The sequence below is a fragment of the Nilaparvata lugens genome, chromosome 9 (genome assembly GCF_014356525.2).
Source record: "Nilaparvata lugens isolate BPH chromosome 9, ASM1435652v1, whole genome shotgun sequence".
In the NCBI taxonomy this organism is placed as follows: Eukaryota; Metazoa; Arthropoda; class Insecta; order Hemiptera; family Delphacidae; genus Nilaparvata; species Nilaparvata lugens.
This window is the reverse complement of record NC_052512.1, coordinates 25,323,776-25,344,342: the sequence shown is the minus strand read 5'-3', so window position 1 is coordinate 25,344,342 and position 20,567 is coordinate 25,323,776. Positions and strand designations below refer to the sequence as shown.

Genomic DNA, 20,567 nt, shown 5'->3' with positions numbered 1-20,567 from the left:
TGGAGTAGGATAGGTGGGGTGGGATAGGTAGAGTAGGTTAGAGTAGTAGAGATAGAGGTTAGATGAACAGGATGTTTGGGTTTAAGCATTGTTAATAACCCAGCAATTTAGAATGATGAACATCATAGAAATGCAGATTATGTAGGTCAAGTGGGGTGGGTTATGTGGGGTTTGTTTGTTACAATAGTTCAAGTATAGTTAGGTGGAATAGGCTAGATAGAGTAGGGTAGTTGGATTGGATAGGTAAGGTAGGGAGGGTAAGGTGGGGTAGGTTGGGTAGCATAGGATATGTTGGGTAGAGTAGGTTAGGTAGGGTAGGGTAGGGTAGGGTAGGGTAGGTTAGGGATAGGTAGGGTAGGTTTGCTATCCTTGTCTGTCATTACACATTAGAAAAATCAGATAGCTCTATCCTTTTACCAGACTACTAGAATCATACAATATAAATGTATTTTAATGGTAATATATATTTTTATGGTGATGACATTGAGATAAAATTGATCATTATTAACAAGAATCAAATTGGATGAGAAAATGGTGATTATAATCTGCTTGATATATAATTAATCATTATTAACAAGGATCAAAAATTATTATTGTTGATGATTGACATTGTTAAGAAAATGGTAATTATAATCTACTTGATATATAATTGATCATTATAAACAACAATCAAGAATCAATATTAAATCAGATAGACCAGGATGACTTGAATCACAGCTATCTACTATAGAAGGCAGAGAGAAAAGAAACGTAAAAACTAAGCAGTCTTATAATTTATACTGGATTTATAACTTGAATCTACTAGAGAGTTGTTGCTTAAAATAAACATTAGTTATGCTTGAAGTTTGTTCGAATTGTTTGCCATACTTTCAATGTGTGGACATTGGCGTGCGTGGCGTTGCAAGGGCTATGAATACAGGCATAGCCATCTCTAATACAAGGCCGCGGCCCACGATATTGCATCGTCGCAGTGTAGGCCTACAATCTAATACATGATAGGTGAAAAAGATCAGCTGGTATTTTCTAAAATCTTTTTCACCAATCATGTATTAGATTGTCGGCCTACACTGCGACGTTGCAATATCGTGGGCCTCGGCCTTGTATTAGAGATGGCTATGATACAGGTCATGACACAATCCCGTGATGCATTGCAAAATCTCCATTTTATGGGGCTCTAGTTCACCAATTTTCAAATTTATCAGCTATTATCATTAAAAATTAAACAACATGATGTGTTATTTTGTTATATTGTTCAAGGAATATTGATTGGATTTGAATTGTACAATACCAACTAGGAACTAAATTGTTGATTTTTAGATTTAATTGATTGGGAACATCATACTGTTTTTGAGTTTGTTAGCCTTTTGTCCCAATGCCTTATGAATCATAACAAGTTACAAGAATAAGAACAATTTTTAATAATAAAAAAATGAGTTATTGAACCATTTATTATTAAAATTTCATTATTAAAAAATCGGAAACCTGAATTTACATATTATCTGAACCAGAATATTGTTTTTAAAAAGCATAATGCATGATTTTGTTATGAGCAGATTGGAATATTTCAAATGTACTGCCATAAAGACCCCACATAATGGCCGCTCCATAAGGAACACGAGTGTCATGACCTGTATTATTTATAGACCTTGTGGCGTGGTGCTCTCCAGTAGCACTGCCACCACCAGGTTTTTAGGGTCCTGGGTTCTGCTACTTTTATAGGATAATTATTAAATAAATACGCAAATTAAAAAAATAACACTCTATTGAAAAATCCCATCATAATAACTACTCACTCTCTCTCACTTTCTCTTCAGAGTGTGTGTTCATCTCTTTCTCCATTCTTTCTCTCTTCCTCATTTCTTTTCTTTCTTTTTTCCTTTCTTCTACCAGAGTAATCTATGGATTTGGACTGAACATTCTCCACTTTATTTACTTTTCTCTTCTTTCTTTTGCATAATCTCCTTTTACGAACTTTAATTCGAAAGAAGATACAGTTTTCTTTTTCATTTGAAAGAGTTTTCCATTTTTATTTTTTCTCATTGTTAATTTTTTTGAAGTCATTGTTTTTTCAACTTTAATTTATGGTTCTATGATGATTGTTTTAGTTGTAATTTTGAATTGTTTGAAGGGTTAAGTGTAAGAGAGGGCCGGCTGCGCCCTAACTTCTCCTTCCTAGGTTTTTAATAAAGGCAACGATTCAATTCAATTCTCTCTATCTCTCTCTCACTCAACATAATAACTCCTCAATCACATTACTAAAAATTAAATCTCACGCAAACTTTCTTCTAGCGCGCTTCAAAACGTTCCCCCCGTAGCTTAGTCTCTACACGGTCTCCACTCTCTAAGCTCACCGGTTCAAAAGTCCAACTTGGTGGCCTGAGTAATAATGACTCCACTATTCTAACATTTGACCGAGCGAAGTGAGGTCTAAAATTCAAGTCGACGGTTTTGCATTTCTCTTTATGTTTAAATGTTTATATTTATGTTCCGCATTTACGGCGAAACGCGGTAATAGATTTTTATGAAACATTTGACAGGTATGTTCCTTTTTTAATTGCGCGTCGACGTATATACAAGGTTTTTGAAATTTTTTCATTACAAGGATGATATAGAAGAAAAAAGAGCCTCCTTCATACGCCAATATTAGAGTAAAAATCAGACTATAGAATAATTATTATTATTCATAAATCAGCTGTCGAGTGGATTATAAATTGCATGCAATGACGCATGCAATTCAATATCTAAATGTAACTTGGTGAAGAAACAGCTGTTGTGTGAACTATTAATTGCATGCAATTGATAACTTGAAGTAGCATAGTATTTTCTCCTGACTTTCCTCTATTTTCAACTTGGCAAGCTTTTGATAGCAGTAGTATAATAAATGGCTGTTTACATCAAATTATTAGCATTGTCGATACAACAACCCAAACAGCCATTAGCCATTTATACACTGATATCTCGCCGACACGACAGGACAGGACAGAATTCACTCTGATGGACAGTATTAGAGGAGACTGTGGACTATAACTGCACGAGGTCCACTGTTCACAGAACCACTAGTTATTAACCTATGTGAGCGGGGTATTTGAATTGTTATAGAACACTCTAATAAGGACCAATGTTATTAACGATATAGCTCCAAGGGAACACACTCCCAAAATATCAAATAAAAAATTTTAAACAGTGTGAACAAGTAGGTATAAACTACTAGTACCAACCTGTAAAATGAGTGTGGCTTTTTGCATACAATCTGTGTACCCCTTAAAGCAAAAATTGGCAACACTGGCAGATAGAAACAGTATAAACGATTGCACAGCGAAGCAAGCCTCGCCGAACGTGAAGCTCCGAGGGAAATCTTGCAACACTGTCAATAGCAGCTTCTGGAAGCCAAGACTGGTGAGTAGTGCTATCAGCACTTTGAATGCAACACCTGCAACACAAAAGCCATTATATTGTCAAATATCCATAATCATAACACAAGATCCGAGCTTTTACAAATCTAGCCCACAGCATATGGGTAAGAAAGTACGAGGTGTGCCAGAGAAATTTACTTATTTAAAAGGTTAATGAAAACAAAAGTACTTTAGTTATTGTTTTAATCTTCTTATATGAAAATACAATATCCACATTTTTTTCATGCATTCTTGAAAATGACATCAGATCAATGACGACCCCCATTGTGCATACACTGATGAAGTCGACTTTAGAAATTTGTATCCACTAGTTGCAGTATATCAATCGGTATGTTGGCAATGGTGTCGCGCAGTATATCAATCGGTATGTTGGCAATGGTGTCGCGCAGTATATCAATCGGTATGTTGGCAATGGTGTCACGCAGTATATCAATCGGTATGTTGGCAATGGTGTCGCGCAGTATATCAATCGGTATGTTGGCAATGGTGTCACGCAGTATATCAATCGGTATGTTGGCAATGGTGTCGCCATGTTGTTCTTGAGGTGAGCTATGGTCCGTGGTCGATCGACATGAACCAGGCATTTCATATAAAAAAAATCGCATGAATTTTGTCACTGAAAAAAAATGACGAGTAGATATATTTTGTGTGTTCTGAGACAACATGTGCTAGACTTCCCATGGGGTCAAATGTCAAAGGTCAACATGTGTGCCAGACTTCTCATAGGGTCAAAGGTCAAGGTAAAAAAAAATAATAATAATAAAAAACAAAAACAGAAAAAAAATTAAAATGTAACTGGTGGAGGTATTTTTAACTCTACACAACACCTGACATCATTTCATAGGTTCTAAGTTCTCAAAATGTAGAATAAACTGTCAGTATCCTGGTACAGGTCAGTATCCTGCAGTTGCAGGTTCTCTTTGTACATAGCAAATCATAGTGGAATTGATACATAAGGGTCTTGCTAATGTCCAACACTGACAACCCAATGTAGATAGGTTTGTTCAGCTCCACTTTCTCCTTGTGCAGTGTCACAACACAAATGTTCTCTCCAAAGATGATACGGTCCTTGTATGTTGGTTGGGCAATCAGTTTCCTTAGACATTTCTCATTGTTGACAAGCTCCATGTTCATGCGCTTCCAAACATTCTCGATTGTCTTGTGCCAAAAACTGTGTTGTTCATTGGTTTGAAGACATTTTTCTCAAATTTGTTCCTTGACTGTTGTCAAAGTCCAGTGTTTAGCATGATGTAGGGTGCTAGGAAATTTTCCTGCTGAAACCTTATACTTTGATGAACTTTAGTGATTTTCAATCCATGTTGTACTGCTTGCTTGAGGGTGCAGTAATGACATACATATTGTTCATGGCTGCTTAGAGCTGTCATCAATCTCAACGATCCTGATTTTGGCATTGTTTTGTTCTCAGCTAAGAATGGAAAATCATTGTGGAAGTCATGTAGCTCAGCAGGGTACTCAGCATCGACCTCCAAGATGTAGCCAATCTTTTGAACATCTCCAATACCTCTACTCACCCTCTCCAACTCATCTTTCTCATCCACTGGAATTTCCAGCATGAAAGTAGTTTACACATCACCCAGCCATACAGGTTGTTGGCATCTGTGTACAGGAGATATGATGTAGGCTTCTTGGGATTGATGGGCACTCCTGTGTAGATGTTGTTGGCAATGGCATGTAGATGAAGAACACATGTTGTTATTCCGCCTCTGATGCCTCATCCAATGAACATAAACATGTTGTAGTCAGTCAGGAGTTCTAGTTCAACTTTTGTATACTTCAGCATAACATCAAAGGAGAAGCCTGGTGATGTGAAGTAGTGAGCACAATCCAAGTTGTAGTTTTTCAAGCAAATGTCTCTGAAGCTTTCAAAGACATCAGCCAGAAGGAGAACATCTATTTTGAGGTATAGGTCACTGTACTCTCCCAAGGTCTTGCAGTCAAATTTCTCTCACACTTGTTCTGCATGTTCATTACTGATGTGGCTGTCAGTTAGATTACTGAAAAACATTTCCATTGGTGGTAGTGAGGTCTCCTTCAGTTTCTCCCACAAGTCACAATATTTGTAGGGGAACATGTCCTTTCTGGAAACCAATTCCAGTTTGTCTCCGAATTCTCTGGCAGTATGTGGTAGCACTGTTGACACTTCTTCAGTAGACTTGACAAGGTTGGTGACCAGATTGTCCAGGCTGTCCATCTGAAGGTATTGATGAATCATAGGTGCAATTTCTGACATATTTGTTTGGTGAATGATATATACTTTTCTGATGTGTTTGGGATAACAGACAGCTGCTCTTTATCAGTTCCAAGGTGTGGTATAATCAAGTGCATGTCATAATTGGAAGAGTTGTGGAGAAAATGGACCAGCTTTTTAATGTCATAGTGAAGAAGTATTTTCAATTTGAGTAGGATCCCCAATCACATCCACAATCAAATTACCTTTGTGTATAAGATATGAAACCATTCTCGGACTTTTCACCCACCCTGTATATTAACTGTTACCCTCGGATTATCCCTCTCAAAATGGTCAATTTGGTTGATGGTTGTGGGGAAGGATATTCCGTTGAAGATGTATTTTTCAATGCACTGATGATACATATTGCTAACATGTTCAGGATGTGCTCCTTGCACATGTTTGGCAAGGATTGCCCACTTGAAACATTGTTGATTGCTATTCTTCGGGTCAATGGTGGCTTTTCATGCTGCTATTTTGGCTGGCAGTTCAATGTGGGAAGATCCTAGAAGTGGTTTGTGCTTGCTTATGTGTATGAGGAGACCGTCGATGATGAGGAGGCTCCATCCACTAGAGTTGCCCTTGAACTTGGCCTCTTCTTCCAACAGCTTCTTGCATGCCTCCCTGATAATTCCAGCAAGATCGTTGACATTGAATTTTGAATAGTTTGGAGTCTTGAAGTCTACATTCTGGAATTCTTCCTGCTCAATGTTTTTCTCATCAAGGCAGCTGCGTTGGTATGTAGCCTCCAACACTAGGTTTACCTTGATTGGCCCGTGTGTCTAAAACTCCTGACCTATCACATCAACAATCTTTGTCTGCAGGCTGTTTAGCAGAGAGTGGAAGTCCTTTGCTGGGTTGGGTGAAGAGTTGTTGTTGTAAAATAGTGTCCGGAGGTTGTTGTTGAATGCCTCTTCTAAGGTACAAAACTCTCCTGATGAGCTGCTGGTCAGCTGGCACCTGGTAGCTTTGTTTATCTGTAACATATATACAAGCAGATATACAAGCATAATAAAAGAGTGCAATATAGGCGGCGATCATCTAGAGTGACACAGCCATCTTGAATAACATGTCTTGCACTCGATCTAGATGTTCAGCACATAAATACTACTACTATATATAATATATAGTATAGTATCATATATATATATATATATATATATATATATATATATATATATATATATATATACATATAGAAGACACTTTAAAGTTTGTAATATAAATTAAAACAGGAGACACAAGACATAAATATATTGAAAACAATTATAAACTTACATTAGAAACGGGGGAAATTTTCGGAGACTGAGTCTCCTTTCTCAACTGAGCAGACTGCAGTTATATATATATATATATAATATATATATATATATATATAATATATATATATATAACACACTTATATATGCTACTGAAAACCAATCATAGGATGGTAGTATGTTCAGAAAGAACAATGTCTGAAATCAATTTTTTGAGGTTGGGTTAGGTTAGGTCAGAAGAAGTTACTGGTAACTTCTGCAGACCTAACCTAACCACAGTTCACTGTCTACAATTGCTGACATATTTTGTGTATTGGAATATGGGCTTAAGTACACTCAACAATAAATTTTTAATTTTTCGACCGAATTTGACTTGTGATGCTTGATTTTGGACCGCCTTGACAAGCCGAGAAGAATGAAGTGTAATACAATGAAATCTGAGCATTGTGTCAAAAGTTATAAGTGTTTGAAATTTTGATCCTTGAGGTGTCCTTATGTGCGCCTTTCCACTAGGAAATACTGAAATGAAGTGCATCTAATGGGTGATTCTCATAGAACATAATCTCATGAACTTATGTCATTGTGCGAAATATCAATGTGAGGACAATGTAGTTGGTGATGATGGTTGAAGCTGAAAATTAGGTGTTTTCACAATACAAGGAGCATTGTTGTCAGGTGTACCTGGAAATCTCTTCAAGATAGAGCGCTGTCCCTGATCTCAGATTGTAGAGCACAAAAATACGCCCAGAGGGATTTCGAATTATACATTTAAATGTTAACAATTGGAAGATATTGTTGATCAAAAATTAAAATTCATCAAAATTGATTTTTTCTTCAAATTTCACTCATTTTTGAAAACTCATAACTCAGTACTCATTAAAGATAGAGAGGTCCGAATGATCTCATTTTATTCAAAATTATATAATCTAAAAAAAAAGGCAAGAGCAAATTTTTCTGTCCGATTATGAGATTTGGCAGAAATAGCTGAAAACTGGAAAATGAGCTAAAAATACGAGGTTTTTGGGCCACCTTGTATCTAAAATTTGCACAAGGGAATTTTGCATGAAGAAATTGGTTCTGGACTTCTCTTCCAAATGATTTATTGAAAAATAACTTGGACAGGGCCAATGGGGAAATTTCTGCATTGCAACAGTATTCTCGAAAGTATCTTTCTGTATTCTTAACTGTATTAATATAGTTGGAGTGCCAGTCCAAGACAATGAGAATATTTTTAATATCCTCAGAAACATATCTTTGTTCATAAACTTTGAATTCAGTCAGGGCATTATTGCTAACTGTCATAGACTGTCAGGTAAAAACCGTAAGATGGCACCTCCCATAATAGTTAAATTTGTTAGGAACATCAACTAACAGAATTTCCTGCAATGCAAGGTTGGAAAGGTAAGAGTCTTAGCCAGTGATATTGGATGATAAAGTGTGCGATCTACATCAACAAAACTATGTCCCCGTTCTACAGGAGTATTTTCAGCAGAGGAAAGGAACTGCAAAAGCAAGGTCATTTGAAATTCGTGTGGTTTAAGAATGGTAATCTATTTGCCAAAGTTTTCTCAAATCCAATGGCTACCCAACTACAATCATTCAAAAATCAATAGTAATCTTACTCCACTTCAAAAAGGGAATCAACAAGAAAAAGAAGAATCCTTTGAAAAAACAGTACTCCTCCCATACATCAAGGGCACCACAGACAGAATTGGAAGAGTATTAAAAACCCACAAAATCAAACCATTATTCAAACCCCATCTACTCATTTCCCAAATCTTAAAAAAACCCATCAACAGACTGGAGCTAGAAAACCAAGGAGTCTACAGTATCCCCTGCCTCAACTGTGACAAGCAATATGTAGGCCAAACGAATAGGAAAATCTCTGCTAGAATAGATGAACATAAATTAAACATAAAAAATCAACCATCAACCTCAGCCCTATATAACCATGTGAAAAATACTGGTCATACAATAAATTTCGTGAATTCCAAACAAATAGCCAGCATTCGAGATTTTCAAGTCAGGATTGTGAGAGAGGTGTTGGAAATCAAAAAGCAAGGCTCTCTAAATAAAAGAGACAACAGCCTCAACGTGTCTCCCTTATGGAAGTTAATTTTGAATACCAAACGCCCAGTACCTGGTACAATGAAACCCGCTACAGCACCATTGTCACCAAAACAAGACAACATTCCTGGAATTTCACTCACCCAACAGCGCTAGCCCAAGCAAGTGGAGGGAGGGGGTAGGAGGTATGCTCTTCGACCCCGAAAGAATACCTAGGACTCAGTGTGGATTTCGACGCCACCCTCAGAAGATGTCGTCTGCGATGGCGACGAAATGTCAGACTCAAGTAAGTCAAAACAAACGGATGTACCTGGTTAATTCTTTTACATTATATATATATATATATATTATATATATATATATATATATATATATATAGACGCACACAAACATATAGGTAGGTAGTCAAAGAAAAATCTGGTCATGACTCATGAGACCGTTGTCAGGTTAATAAGATATTGCAAATATATTAAATTTTGATGTGGAGGTTGTCAAGGTAGTGTAGTGATTGTGGAGAAACCAAAATAAAATCATTTAAATCGCCTTGTATCGGCACGTATATTACAATTTCCGATGATGTGCTTCAGCGTCTGTCTAGCCTCTCGACAATCACAAGCAGGGGATAGTAAACTGCCCCAGTCATTAAGAGAGGCCCGCATCTCCCATGGCCAGTCCTAACCCTGTTGAGGGCCGCCCACGTCCGTCTTGGCAGTTCAAATCTAGCCACATTTACACCAACTGAGTACCTAACGCAGATGCTGAGGGGGGTTTTTTCCATCCACTCTTCCTTCCAGCTTGCTCTCATGGAAAAATTTTCATTGCTCAGTTGCTCTGCCATGCGCATGGGAGGATGCCTTGACTTTAACCAATCACCCAAATCCAGAAGATCTCCATGGATTGGAAGTGCCCTGTTACTCTTTATCTTTTTGTACTCATGTACAAGAGCAGAAGATCTACCTAGCCCCGGTGGAGCAATATTGCTGAAAACTGTAAGCCAGTACAATTTTCGTTAAAAAGTATACATTATATTTTTTTTCTCATTTACAATAAATCAACTTGTTTATTGTTTAACAATGTATTTGTCTGAATTGGCTGTATTGATAGTGCCATTCCCGAAACATCTTTAATATAATCTAATTATAAATGCATGATATTATTGGATGGAAACATACTATTAATAATAAAATTGTGGTAACTGATTCAAAGGAACTCACCAGCGCTATAAATCAAGTTTTTTTTTTGAGTTTTCTGAGGTGACTCCTGCTTTTTGAAAATGTAGAAATAGAGATGTGTCAGATCTGTTTCAGCATTTTGTCTGAAATCTCATATATCGAAGTGTGTGAATGTAGCATGAATGTTGCACGTGGGAATTCAAATTGTATTGTCTGTTATCACAACTCTCTTCATTGTAGTTGAATTTTATTATTTATCTATGGGAGCTAATGTACAGTTTCTTGAAAGTATAGATGATGTTAACAATTGTTTTCTCACTGATAAAAATAATCTTACTATAGTACACCAAAATATTTGTAGTATGAACTGTAACTTTGATTCTTTTATTACATACTTGAATTGCTGGAAAAGAAGACCAGAGGTTAATGTTTTTTTTTCTGAAACATGGACTCAATCCGATATGATGTGGCAATATTGATGTGTACAATATTGAGGGGTATGGTAGATATCACGCTGGTGCTGATTTCACTAGAGCTTCTGGTATTATAGTATTTGTTTCAACTGAAGCGGGAATAGCTTGCTCTGAAATTACAGTGAGTATCAATGGTGCTGATTCGGTGTTGATTGAGTGTAAAGGTGCGTACAGACTTTCGCTCTGCTCCGCAACCGAACGTCACTCCAGCAGAGCAATTGATGATCGACCGGGGAGCAACAGTGGTTCGACCGGGGAACGCGAGAAGATCTAACATCTTCCGTAACGTTCATGATGGGTGCATGGGCGGAGTGACTGTGGTTCGATGGAGGAACAAAGGCGGAACGAGGGCGGAACAATGGAGGAGCATGCTCGGTGCAGGTTGGAAGAGCGTATATGTGTACGCAGCTTAAGGTTTCAAATTATTGTTTTAATATCCTTTGTATTTATAGATGGCATGGTGTTCAAATAGAACATTTTCTTGATAGTCTTAGTGAATTCTTAGAGGGTTGTCAGGCTGCTAATTGGTTTATAATAGGGGACATTAATGTAAATATAAATAATGTAGATAACAGCAACTTTGTAGATAACTTTGGAATATCTGGCTATGCTGTATAGCAATGGGTACGAGTGTCTTATAGACATGAATACTCACATACTGAATGATAGTTCATCTTGTTTGGATCATATATTTTCTAGGTCAGGCTTAAATAAGAGAGTTTCAAGTGCAGTGATAGAATCTCAGATTACTGATCACCGAGCTGTAGCAATTTCCTTATCTAAAAGCAATTTTGGAAGTTACAGATCACCGTTTATAGAAAAACCACTGATAGATTATGATAAATTGAAGAACTTGCTTATACATCATGACTGGAGCTCTGTCTATTTTTCAAATGATGTCAATGCTAAATTCAATACTTTCATGGAAACATTGATTAATTACCTAAACCAGTCTAAATATAAAGCTACTATGAGATTAGGTGGTGGTGAGAAGATATTGAAACCTTGGATGACTGAGGGGTTGTGTGCTGCTATAAAAAATCGTGATAAGCTTTAAAAAATGTCTAGGAATCCAAATAACAATAAATTGAAAGCAGACTACCTGAGATTGAAAAAAAAGATAGTTGTGTGGATAAAGGAACAAAAACAAAAGTATTATTCAAATCTTAATGTCTTGCCTATCCAGCAGCAATGGAAAGAAATAAATAAAATGTGTGGTCAATGGTCAAAGAAACATTCAATTAGTTTGCAAATTGGAAGTACACTTGTTAAAGAAGATCAGATTATAGCCAATGAGTTTAATCAGTATTTTGTTAAAGCACCAGTTGAAGTAACTTCATCAGTGAGACCTCTGACTGATGAAAAAAACAGCTATTACGGAATAGATTTGTGTCCAAACAGTGTATTAATCCAATATATTTTGAGCCTATTCAGTATAATGAAATTAATAAAATCATTCAGAATCTAGCAAGTCTTAGGGTCTGGATGGAATTAGTGGTAAAAATAGTATCTGTAGTAATTATCCCAGTTCTCTGTGAGATTTTCAATTGTAGCCTGGCTTGTGGCGTATTCCCTGATGCCTTGAAAATGGCTAAAGTTATGCCGATCTATAAAAAAAGGTGCGAGAACTGATATTGCCGATTATAGGGCAGCATCTTTGCTTTCAGTTTTCTCTAAGATTGTAAGAAAAAAATAGCAGATTTCTACAGAATCAAAAAATTCTTTTATAGTGGACAATTTGGCTTTCAACAGGGTCTAAGTACAGAGATTGCTCTAAATCATTTCATGACAAACATTTATAATAGTTTGAATACTTGTGGTAGGATGAAAGTTTCAGGACTCTTTCTTGATATAAAAAAAGCTTTCAACACAGTAAATCATGATATTTTGATTGATAAATTGTCCATGTCTGGGGTTCGTGGAATCCCCTTAAACTGGTTTAAATCATATTTAGAGAATAGAAGACAATGTGTTAGTATAAATGGTATCCGTAGTGAATTGGTCACAAATAATAATTGTGGGGTCCCCCAGGGCTCAGTACTGGGGCCTCTCTTATTTTTAGTGTATATAAATGATTTATTTTCATTGAAATTCCATGGTACTGTTACATAATTTGCTGACAATACTGTGCTGACCTATTCTGCTGATAGTATTAATCAACTACATGTAATGATGCAGTCAGATTTGAACAATTTGAGGCTCTGGATTGATGGAAACAAAATAGTATTAAATGCTTCTAAAACTAACTTTATAAATTTCTCGATATCAACAGTCTTTGTATTTCCAGTCCCTGTAAAATATCATGAGATTGATTGTCAAATGGAGTCATGTAATTGGAATTTTATTGATCAAACAAATTCTATAAAGTATTTAGGAATGATTGTGGATGACAAATTAATCTGGAAAAATCACATAATGAATTTAAAAAGTAGATTACTTCATTTGGTTAGGACATTTTATAAACTTAAACAATTTTTACCTGGATATATTCTCCGGCAATTGTATTATACATTGTTTCACTCTAAACTGGACAATGGCTTATGTTGTTGGATGTCGACATATGCTTGTCATTATAATCCTCTTGTAATTCTGCAAAAGGCTGCAATAGTATAATCTGTGAAGTAAAGAGAAGGATTCACTCTTTCCCGTATTTCAGACTTTTGCGAGTTTTACTCTTGAGAAGCATGTATGTGTTTAAGGTGCTGTCATTGTTTTCCAAAATTAGTGGGAACCAAATGGGAATGAGGACTGTGCCTGATACGCATGCATTGTTGGGAGGTGTGATAACTCTTCAAAGGATAAGGGAACATTTAATAACACCTAGGCCTTATTGTACTAGGTATAAAAAGAGCTTTGTATTTTTAGGATGCAAATATTACAATTTACTCCCTATAGGGAGAATTAATTCTTTGTCACAATTTAAAATAAAGCTGAAGAAATGGCTTTTGAGTCTGTCACTTGAAGAAGTGGAAATTTTTAATTAACTGATCTTCCATCAAGATGTGAAAGTGTACTGTATTAATTTGTAGAAGTGTATTGTTCTTATTGTTACACTGCATCTTTATAGTATGTACCTGAATGTGTCATCTGTACTTGAATAATGTGAACAATGTCTAGTAACCATAGTTTAGGTGATTTTTGAACTTTATAATTATAGAGTTGTGATTTTACTGACTTGAGTTCAGTAATAAAGCTTCAAGTTATTCCCATTTGCATGTGTGTGGGTGTGTGTATGTGTGTATGTGTGTGTGTTTGTGTGCATGTGGATGTATTTATTCATAATGATAATTTATTGAACTTCTACAAATGGAAAAAAGGAATATTATCCTTCCTTTTTGTCTGTAGTAGTTTTGTTTTGCAGAGGATAAATATTATGCCTACTCAAATTTATGTGCCAAGCTTTATGGATAAGTGGGTCCACTATCTACTATTGTTGTGCCATATTTTATTTGTTTTTCTGTGAAATAAAAACATATTCTATTCTATATATATATACTCCAGAGTGGGTGGGGAGTCTTCTGATTTATTATTTTTAATTTTTATTTATTTTTATTAATTCTTTTTTTTCAAAAACTTTTAACCTTTACCTCGACCTTTGACCCTATGAGAAGTCTGGCACATGTTGACCTTTGACCTTGACCCTCATGGGAAGTCTAGCACATTAATGACCTATGACCTTGACTCCCATGGGAAGTCTAGCATATTTTGTCCCAGAACATACAAAATATATCTACTACCGCGTCTTCAGGAAGGTTGTCAATCAGCATATCACATGCATTTTGATGGGCTACAAAATCGCGTTTAGTTAATTCTTGAACAACAGCCAATTTATAGGGATGAAATTGAAGGTCTTCATGGAAAATTCGTCGAACAGTGGAGTCAAGAATTGCCATAGCAGCTGCGTGTTCGCGAGCTGAATGCCGGGGAGAACGCACATCTGACTGCCTCACTCTTTTGATATTTTCTGGAGTTCTAATGGTTCGTTAAAGTCTATCTCTGGGATTAACGACACTTCCACACTCCCGAAATGAGCTAATTCACGACAGAATCAAATTAAGGCCAGGAAAGAGTCTATGGAGGAATTTCAAAATCGAGTGCAGAAGACACGTTGCTATGCAACAAGTGATCGACCATCACAAAAGAAGTTCTCTACTGCGAAGGCCCGCTGCTCTCTAGAACAGAGCATGATGGCTACTTACTTGAGGGATAATAAATATGAGAAATTCCTCCTCCAGATGCGACCCCTCCTGCCAAACTACACGACCAATTCACCGCGTGGGAATTTTTTTCAAATAAGTAAGTTTCTCTGGCACACCTTGTATTTAATTTATTGCCGAACAACTTGAAAGAGGCTCAAAAACTGCAATTATTAGGACAAGACTGAAAACTTGGTTGATAGCTGAGTGTCCCTACAGTTGGCAATCCCTAATAAACTGATAAGATAAAAACAAAATATGACTGAAAAAATGTATTAGACTCTCAAGTGTTACTTTTGAGTGCAATGTTCATGTTTCCAGATTTTATTGCTGACTGTTTCTATATAAGTATGAGCTGTAACTGACATATTATTCATTAGTTTTCAAATGTTATATTTTCATCATTTTACAAAATTTATCTAGCCTAACTTTGTATGAATGTTAGAATTTTAATGTTTTCAATGTACGTGACTATTGTCAATGCTTACTATTGTTTAGCCTGTGACAAATAATTGAACTGAATTGAGAATTGAGTAGACTATTAACAAGAGTGTGAGTAAATGGAGGAGGAGAAGGAGGAGGAGAGGGAGGAGGAGTTAAACGAGAAGAAAGAAGAGCAAGAAATTAGAAGAGTAAGAGGAGGAGAGGAAATAGAAGAAGAGGTGGATGGATAAAAAAGACAGGAGATGAAGAGGAGGTAAAGAGGAAGGAAAGTGAATAAGAGAAGAAGGAGATAGACATTACAAGAATAGAAGAGGAAGTGGAGAAGACGAAGGATAAAAATACAATGAAGAAGAGGTAGATAGAAGACATGGTGTAGAAGGAGGAGGAAAAGAGGAAGAGACGGTGTAAATAAAAGAACAAGAATAGAAAGAGGAAAATGGAGAAAAGTCTAAGAGGAGGAGCAAGAGAAAATAGAGAGCAAAAAGTAGATCATCGACACATCAGAAAAAATACACCTTTAGAAGGTGGAATAAGAGAAGGAAGATAAGGAGAAATTGAGAAGTGGAAGACATTATAAGAATAAGAGGAGAAAAAAGAGAAAATGAGGTAGAAAAATAGTTGAGAAAGAGGAGGTACAGAAGATGAAGTAGAGGAGACGGAGTGAGAGGTGGTGAAGAAGAAGGAGAAGAAGAGGTAATGGTAAGAGGTAAATGAAGAAGAAATAGCTTCATGTTATATCAGACATACCGATATGAGACTTGAATCATGCTATCTACTATGGAAGGCAGTGAGCAGAAAATTGGCAACTGTGCCGTCTTGCAGAGTTCTAAACGTAAACTCCATTATACCGCATAACAAGAAGGCCGCTGACATTTGAAAACCATTGCTAACACTAGAAACCAGGGGCCCTCTCGTTATACACTGAGCATAGATATTTAAAAAAATCATTTTCAACATTACCTTGGTCAGTGTAGAGACTGAGCGATGAAACCGTAACTGCTGACGTAAGCAGGCAAGCCACAGTTCTGCTTAGAAAGTTACTGCTCATCTGAAATTGTATGAAGAGAGAATTGGTGAGCAGTCCCATACTGACGCAGCCTGATACTCTGTACTGCCAGCTGCATTCGTACGCTTTAGTTCCGATTATCACCGCTACGGGCAGCAGCAGGCTCAACCATGGGCCATGTCCAGCGTGACGCCTGGCAACAGAAAACAATAGCTACTTGTACATCTAGAACTGGAACTGCGGAAGAAGATGACCACGTGCTTTGTGTGGAGAGTGGCTCTATACGGAGCAGAAACCTGGACGCTCAGAAGACAAGAGGAGAAGAGATTGGAGGCCTTCAAAATGTGGGTGTGGAGAGGATCAGCTGGTGATGGATAGGGTGCGGATTGAAGAGGTACTGCATAGAGTAGGAGAGGGAAGGAATATTATGGCAGTGATAAGTAGACGGAAGCGGAACTGGCTGGGACACTTGCTGAGGAGGCATGGCGGCCTCCTTTCGACGGGACTGTGGAGGGAGAGAGGATGCTGGGGCGGAGGAGAGTGAAGATGGTGGATGATGTCAGGGAGGAGGGAAAATACTTCATGCTGAAGAGAATAGCACAGGACAGAGAGGAATGGTGAAGGAGGAATCATATGGGCCTGCCCAAGGGAAGAATACTGATGATGATGTAGAATTTTACAAGTAGGGACAAGTTGTTGTCACCTCGGGCCTTTTGACCACAGGCTAGAATGTCACAAAAACTAGACTCCTGATAAGTTGTCAGCCCGACAGATGGTCACCTTCTGAAACAACAGACGACGAGACCAAAATGTCATTACCTTGAATTCATGGGATTACAACATTGAAGACCCTGTTGTGGCTGATCATCATGCTCTGATCATGAAGGTCTCTGGTCAAAGTGAAGCTGTAAACAATATACCAGAGATTGGTTCTCAAGATACAAATTTACTCATGGAAAAATTGATGAGTCAAATGTCCCAATCTTTGAGGGAGCACTGAAAAGAGTGATCTGGGAGACTTCTATTGGTGTAAGTGAATCTGCTATGGCTTACAGTCTGTTTATCAACAAGTTCATGAGCATATTTGATGATTTCTTTCCTTTGAGATCAAAGCGGCCTTCTGTATTTGTATGTAGAAATGTAATTTGAAAGTGAATTCTAGAAATCACACCAGAATTAGCCAACATTAGAGCACTTGTTAGTATTGCTAATAGTCTGTACAAGACTGCCACTAGTACTGAGATGAAGTCAAGATACTACAAAACATATCTCAGAACCAAGAGTTTATCATCAGGAAATTGTTGAAGCCAAGAAATCCAGTATTGAGCATGCTTCAAATCCCTGTCAGGCAGCCTGGAATGTCATAAATAAATAAAAAATAAACAATCTCTACTGACTAATAGTACAAATCCAGATGGGTTCAATAACTTCCTTGTCAACTCAGTAAACCAAATTATGGGGGCATCCCCCTGAAACAGTGTGCTTTTCCAGATTTATTTATGATCTCCAGGACTGTACCAGTTTTCGAAAAAGGTAACCCGGAAGAACTGTCAAATTACAGACCATTATCTATAATACCAGCATTCTCTAAGATCTATGAGTCAGTAATGTTTACCCAGCTCTCTACCTATTTTGAGGAGAATCTGCTTTTCCCAGAAGACCAATTTGGATTTTGCAAAGGAAGATCTACTACAGGCGCCGTTCAATCCCTGATTGAATCCATACTCAGGGCAATGGAGAACAAGCATCCAGTTGCCATAACCCTCTGCGACTTAACTAGAGCATTTGACTGTGTTTCTTTTAATATTTTGCTTGGAAAAATTGTGGGATATGGTGTTGGTGGAGCCGTCCTGAGAATAATGCAGGATTACCTTTCTGGACGTACCCAGGTGGTTACTCTGGATGGAGCCACCACACTACAAGTAACTACAGGGCACTACAAGTAAACCATGGAGTTCCCCAAGAATCTATTCTAGGCCCTCTTCTTTTCCTTATTTTCATAAACGACCTCAGCATGAATGGAAAAGCATTATTGTTTGCGGATGACAGCACTATTGTTGCCCAGGATGAAGATCCCCAATTGGCCATCCTCAAGTCTACCCAGCTTGAAGAGGCCAGTTCATGGTTTGGAGAAAATAGACTGTGCATGAACCAGACTAAGACGCAGAACATGTTATGCACTCTGAGACGCGGACCGCCTTCCTTTGGTGAGCCTGAAGTTAAGCTGCTAGGTTTTATGATAGATGCCTCACTGTCATGGGACCAGCACATCATCATGGTCTGTAATCGGCTCTCCAAGGTGACTTACTTGATGCGCAAGTTGAGGAACATTGTGCCAAGAAGCTACCTGGTGACTGCGAACCATGCTTTGTTCCACAGTCATATTAACTATGGGATTGTGCTTTGAGGACATGTGGGCTGCTGTGAGAGGGTTCTGCTTCTTCAAAAAAAGGTGATCCGCATCATTACACTCTCGCCATACCTGGAACATTGCCGGCCACTGTTCAAAGAACTGCAGAACCTCACAGTCTTTAGTCAGTACCTGCTTACCTCGTTAGTGCTTTTAAAAGAATAGCTTCATAAATTTTAAGTGAGAGGCCAGAATCATGATCATTATACAAGAAGACGTGATGATATAGACCTGTCACAAAATTGCGATTGGTCAGATCACACACCAGTTTACCAATTCACACCCTGAAAATATTCAACAGGCTACCATTGTGTGTCCGTGAATTGGAAGATAAACAAATTAAAAATGTACTTCGAGATAAACTCCTCAAACTTCTACTCTATTCCTTGGGTAAAGTGGAGATCACTCGTTTTATTTGTCTCTTTGACATGCCATCTCGATTGTTAGTGTAAATTTTATGAACGTCTGAGTTTTTTCAATTTCTTATGACGAAATCTATCCAGTGGAAAGACTGGTCATGGATGGAAAGAAAATTGAAATATTTAGTCGGGACCTAGGATATGGATTTTGAGTAGACATCAACCTGTACCGCCACTATTTTATTGAGAATTCCGACACTGCCTATCTGGGAACCCCAGTCATTGGCAACAACCTCAAGTATCCACACATTGGCGCTGGCCTACGTTGGCCTTCATTGGGCCAATATGTAGATGCGGCATTATAATCTAAATCACACCTTAGGTCTACAATTCACAACAAGAGATTTATAGTGAGTCAGCAATTCAGCATTACTAATAGCAGAATAAAGACATTGTTTCTTACTTTGTGCTAATACTAAGCATAAATGCTTCCCATTCAATTTAAAATATATTTCAATAAAACGCTTTAACACACCCTACACATGTAAAAATACAATTAATAGACAAAAGATGTTTTTGATCTAACAAAATGATGAAAAACATTCAAAATTTTGTTTTCCGTTGTCAATTCATGACAATTAACATGAAAACATTTTTCAAAATACATGTGTGAGCCTTGAGTAAACACGGCTCAAGAAATGAAATTTGTTTGAAAATTAGGTACATTAAGAAATAATCAAAATACAAAATAGATTCCAATTCAATGAAAAAATTAATTAAATAGAATAAAATACCATACTGCACCTTGTTTTTAATTTTTTTTCCTTTAGAATTGTTTCCAGTCTTTGATCCAACTTCTTAATATACAAAGTCATTGTAAATAGGATTGTCAAATGAGATTCTCCAACAAACTACAATGATTCAAGTCAACCTACATTTTATGATGATGTATTTCAGACTTTGAACTATTCAACGTAGAACTTTGCATTTCAATGCTTAAAATATTCAATTATTCATAATAACTCTTTCAATATTTTTCAGGTTAATCTAAGATAACAAATGCTAACATTAATTTTATCATCGGTTCTCGGTTGAAAGTCAAGGTTGCAAGTCTCGCGACGCTGTAGAAATGCTCCTCTAGAATGGAGAAGTATGCGCATGCGCTCATAACGTATTTGTTGGAGCAGTTCCGTTCACAGTGATAGCTGTTACTGAGTTGTGACTGGCATTCAGTGGAACTGCAACTGGTTCGCCAATGCGAATCAGTGATGCAAATACACAGCATAACCTTATTACGTCGAAATCAAAACTTGTAACATAACCTCTATTCCAGTCAAATGGTTGTTTTTAAGGAAACAGCCCCAAAAGAATTTTTCTCGACGGTTCTATACGTAATTTGGGTCACTGAATTCGAATCTGAAGTTGGCTGACATGCCAGACGACGGCTTCACCCCCAAAATTTCGAACTTTCTCAATTTTTCCATTGATCTCGAGAGCCTTGACTTCAACAACTAAACATG

At 37.2% G+C, this 20,567-nt stretch overlaps 1 protein-coding gene across 1 annotated transcript in view; it reads right to left on the bottom strand.

Annotated features, from left to right (window-relative positions):
• Positions 1 to 20,186, bottom strand: part of LOC111058006 (dolichol kinase) — a 34,846-nt gene extending 14,660 nt beyond the window's left edge. The window contains exons 1-3 of the mRNA XM_022345501.2: positions 19,852 to 20,186; positions 16,233 to 16,471; positions 3,219 to 3,430 (exon numbers count right to left, since the gene is read on the bottom strand). Of these exons, the coding sequence (XP_022201193.2) occupies positions 3,219 to 3,430; positions 16,233 to 16,471; positions 19,852 to 19,922 (522 nt within the window). The 5' untranslated portion in view covers positions 19,923 to 20,186. The remainder of the gene's footprint in view (positions 1 to 3,218; positions 3,431 to 16,232; positions 16,472 to 19,851) is intronic.
• Between the last annotated feature and the right edge of the window lie 381 nt (positions 20,187 to 20,567).